Here is a 4,487-nt window from a genome sequence, read left to right on the forward strand (position 1 = left end):
TTGTATGGAATCGAAATGGCCATTAGACTGAGGATAATATGTAGTTGCTACTTGGTGTAAAATCATGAATTCTTTGGTCGCTATATCAAAAACATCATTCATGACATGAGTGCCTTGATCAAACAAAATTCAATAGGACATCCATATTTGCAGATGATATTTTCAAACAAAAACTTGGTCATGTTGTGGGTCGAGTTATCTTTAAGTGCTTTGGCTTCGGCCCATTTTGTGGCTTAATCTGTTGTAGCAATAATATATTTGTTTTGGCTGTATTGTGGGATGGTTTTAAGTGGACCTAAAAAGTCCAATCCCCATCATTGAAAGGCTTCCCATGGTTGACTTGGTTGAGGTGGCATATGATGGGGAAGATAGTAGGCAACCTGTTCATTGACAAATATCACAATGGACACAATGCGCATGTGCATCTTGAAACAATGTACTCCACCATAATTCTACGTACAAAATCTTTCGACCTATACAATTGACCATGGAAATGACCTCCCGCTTGTCTAGCATGTGCCTTGGTCAATATTATTGCCCGTTCATGCAGCAACACCCAATGCCATAAGATGCTATCGGCACCTTGGCAATATCAATGAGTCTCCACCAATCAGTGTATTCTTCCAAGCTTTTGAAGCCATACTCTTACAATAAAAGCATCCATCTTACCAAGCGCCCTTGAATGACTGTTTTATTGATCAAATAAAGTAGTGCTTGGTGATCAACAAACGGGTTACCAAGCAAGTAGAGTCAAAACTTTTGGATGCTCTAGACCATGCCAAATGCCTCACAATCAATAGTGCTATAGTTACACTTGGGTGGTGTCGTCAACCTACTGTCATAGTACACTGGGTAATCCAATTTGACGTGTGGTTGTGCCCAAATTTTGTTTAGGCAGAGTAGACTGTTTGCCATGTGGTTGTGCCTAAAGTGTGTTCCCTGATTGTGCTCTATTGTTGAGGCAAAAAATGTTAATGAGGGTTGGTGAGCGAAAATTGAACATTTGAAAATGAAAAAGGCTGGGAAATTTCCCTCCATGTTTGAATCTTTTAAGTATCTTTGCATTGTGAAAGGGCGGGTGCTATTGAACATTCGCTCTAGCTCTCTCTGCTCTCCCTCTCTCTCTCTGTCTTCTCAGTTTGCTTCGTCTCCCATGGCTATGGCGAGTTCAAGCTCCAAGAACCAGCCTCCCAAGGCCCGCAAACGCATCGATACTGGCCCTCTCTCCAACCTCAAGCGTGGCTCCAACGGCAGCGCCTTCACCCGTTGGTAAACTTTCACTTCTCGCGTTTTCTTTTTGCTTCCTTTACGCTTCGATTTCTGGTTTTGATTCTTTGCGGCAGTCGCCTCCTCCTCCTCCTCCGCATAACCTTCGGTGATGTGATTTCTGTAAGCATCCTTTTGCGCTCTCGTTTCGTTTTGATTCTCCGACGGAAACGTCTCCGTTCCTCCACAATCTCTGCTTGTGCGATTTCAGGTTGTCTATTTCGTACTGTCGAAGCATTCGGTGGACGATTTGTGCTGAATGCACGAAATCCTTAAGATATAGTTCGACCTTGTGCTTTCGTCAGTTATGCTATGGCGTAGTCCTTGTGGAAATGTTCAACGTTGATTAATTAGACCAGGCTTTGTTGTCTGCCAGCGATTCTTGTAACAAGGACATTCCAGTTGCGACGGCTGACATGCACGACTGTGTACAAGACGCCAAGACTAAAGCTTTCCTTGGTTTGTACTGAACGTTTGCCGGCGTTTTTCTCATCGCATATGACCTGCATCATGTCTCCTTGATTTGAATAACACTTACGTACTCCATTGTGAGCCGCAGCCAAGCCCGTTGAGACTCTTGCAGTAAAAGAAGCCTTCCCGTCAAAAGAAGACAATGAAATACTAGACAAGTGAGTAGTTTATACCTTTGCATGCTTCGTTTCGAGTCAGCTTTGCTCGGGAGTCGGTAGCTTTGACATTTGTCGTGCTGTGTGATAAATATTCTGAATTCATGGTTTTGCTTATCAGGAAGCCTCAGAAGCGAAAAGCAGCAAACGGAACTGCTGAAAAGTTCAAACAGCAGAAGAAAAATAAGAAGGAGAAGGATCCTAATGAGCCGAAACGGCCTATGACTGCGTTCTTTTTGTTTATGTATGGCTTTGCGTTATTTCTGGTCCTGCTAAAAGATATATCCACTTGCAGATTCGTTTTGTGCTCCTCATGCAAATCAACATCTTTCTATGCATAATGCACTTTTGAATCTGTGAACTTCGTCCTTAGGGAGGAGTTCAGGAAGACATACAAGGAGGCCAACCCGAACGCAAAGGGGGGAACAGCGGTGAGTACTGTGTATAAGTAAATTTCCGTTTTCTTCTGGGACTATGTAGGCGCGGCACTAATTTGAAGCGTAGTTTTCGTTCCTCTGTCGAAGAAGCCGCAAAACTGATCTTTTTGTTGTTTGCGCTTGTGCCTCAGGTTGCCAAGGAGGGCGGGGACAAGTGGAGATTAATGTCCGATGAGGTACTGTACTGGATTTTGATTTTGTTTTGAATTACGCTATTATAATTATCGTGGTCTATTATTCTGCGTTTCCTTCGTATATTCACTGAGGTCCCTATCGCTTTCGTTATGCTGCCTAGAATTCGTTAAGGAAATGCTGTCATATTTGACAGTGGGAATCTATTTATGTCCTTACGATCACTAGCTACGATGCAGGAAAAAGCACCTTTCGTCCAGAAGGTCGCAGAGATGAAACAGGAATACGAGAAGGCGTTGAAGGCTTACAGATCCAAGGGAAAGGTAGCTGCCTGTCTTCATACAGTTCCATGTCTCTAGAACTCCGCTTGAATAAACGATTCAAAATGGCCTCCCTCCGTTTTTGCAGGATTCAACTGAAAATACTTCTGAAGATGCTACTGGTGAATGCGATGGAAACAATGATGTCTTGGAAGATAATCTTCGATCGGCGGTATGCTCTTTATTTGTTCATATGTTGACGATCAATTTCTGGCAAGATTTTCGACGTTACAGAATTTCCGACGCCTTTCTTTGCTAATGTTCAGGAGAGCACTAACGAATCGGAGTAGTAGTATTGTTTTGTAAGGAAACGGTCGGACAGATCCACATCGAAGCTACTGCGGAAATGTTTCCGCTCATATGATTCCCCTGTATATAATCGAGCTGTATTATATCCTTGAATCGGGAAACAAACGGTTGTGCATTGAGAATTCCCTCGGTCCTTAGTATCATCGAGGCTTTTGGGGAGTATTTGAGCTTACCTGGTTGTTTTTTCTGGTCTCAAAATGACATTCATCGTCATTTTCTGCACATACTTGAACTAGTTACTCTTCATGATCACACTTAACGGAGAACATTCTGATAGCAAGCTCAAATGTGAATCTAAAAGGCATGAAAGTTCTCATAGAATATTCTGTTCTTCGCTTTGCATCTTTTCATTCTACAAGTCCGCTTAATTAAGTGCCGTCTTTCTACTGTATGTCGAAGTATCAATCGTTTTAGGGATTGATCGTTTAATTAATTGCATTCCCATAACTTTATCCCATGAAGATGCTCTTGATGTGTAATGTTTGTTAAAAGAGTCCTAGATTTTTACCAATTGTCTCCATTTTGTTCTATAGACAATGCATGCATTGTAATAATATCATAGTATTAATGATATCATTAAAAAGGCAATGATGTTTACAATTGCATATAAGATTGTTCTAGTTAGTGAGGCATTGGTTTTGTACTTTGCCAACACTTGACTTCAATTTTATAGTTCTAAATTAAATGAATTTCAATGCAAGTACATGAAGGTAAATGTGCTTATCTAAGTGGAGGTTAATGTGCTTACATTGTCCTTAAAGTGCTTTCTATAGTACATGAAGGTTAATGTTCTTATTTAAGTGGAGGTTAATGTGCTTACATTGTAGCTTTAAGTGCTTTCTATAAGACATTGGTTAAAACAATTGAAAGATTGCATGTAGTTGTAATTAATTATATTGTAATTGACACGGTTCTTACTTTGCCATTGGAAAGACTTGGAGTGGAAAGAGAGTATGAGGTGAAGGGTCTTGAAGGTGGATTAAATGACCTCATATTGTACAAGAGGGATAATGCATGTACCAAAGCATTCTTTTTGAGATCAAATGGGCCATATGTTTATTTTATAGGCTATAGGGAATCTCATATGGTGGATAACATATGGCCCATTTGATCTATCAAAATACACAACACTCAACCTACAACTACAAATGGTGTGGAACCTACATGCTTCCTCCTTGGAGGGTTTAGTGGAATCTTGTGTGCACTTGCTCAAGCTTGCCTTAATGGCTCTCACAATGTTACTTCTATTAAGAGTGTATCCTAAGGTGAATAAATACTCCTAGATTTGATAATTTTGCCCTATTTAATAACTAGTTAAGAGCAATAATAACTAGTTAGTGCTTGTATCCAAGATGGCATACTTTGGAACAAGGACCAATTGAGATTGTGGGGAGACT

General features: G+C 40.7%; 1 protein-coding gene across 1 annotated transcript; it reads left to right on the top strand.

Moving 5' to 3' along the window:
- The first annotated feature begins 1,090 nt into the window (after positions 1-1,090).
- On the top strand, positions 1,091-3,342 carry LOC147896587 (high mobility group B protein 7-like). The gene is made up of 9 exons (XM_087381936.1): positions 1,091-1,269; positions 1,643-1,725; positions 1,826-1,895; positions 2,014-2,136; positions 2,266-2,323; positions 2,461-2,505; positions 2,701-2,784; positions 2,870-2,953; positions 3,048-3,342. Exons 1-9 carry the CDS (start codon positions 1,154-1,156, stop codon positions 3,069-3,071), a joined length of 687 nt encoding a protein of 228 aa, XP_087238062.1. The 5' UTR covers positions 1,091-1,153; the 3' UTR covers positions 3,072-3,342.
- Positions 3,343-4,487: the final 1,145 nt, after the last annotated feature.

The sequence above is a fragment of the Dipteris shenzhenensis genome, chromosome 11 (genome assembly GCF_047967505.1).
Source record: "Dipteris shenzhenensis isolate YYH24624 ecotype China chromosome 11, Dip_SZ_1.0, whole genome shotgun sequence".
NCBI lineage: Eukaryota > Viridiplantae > Streptophyta > Polypodiopsida > Gleicheniales > Dipteridaceae > Dipteris > Dipteris shenzhenensis.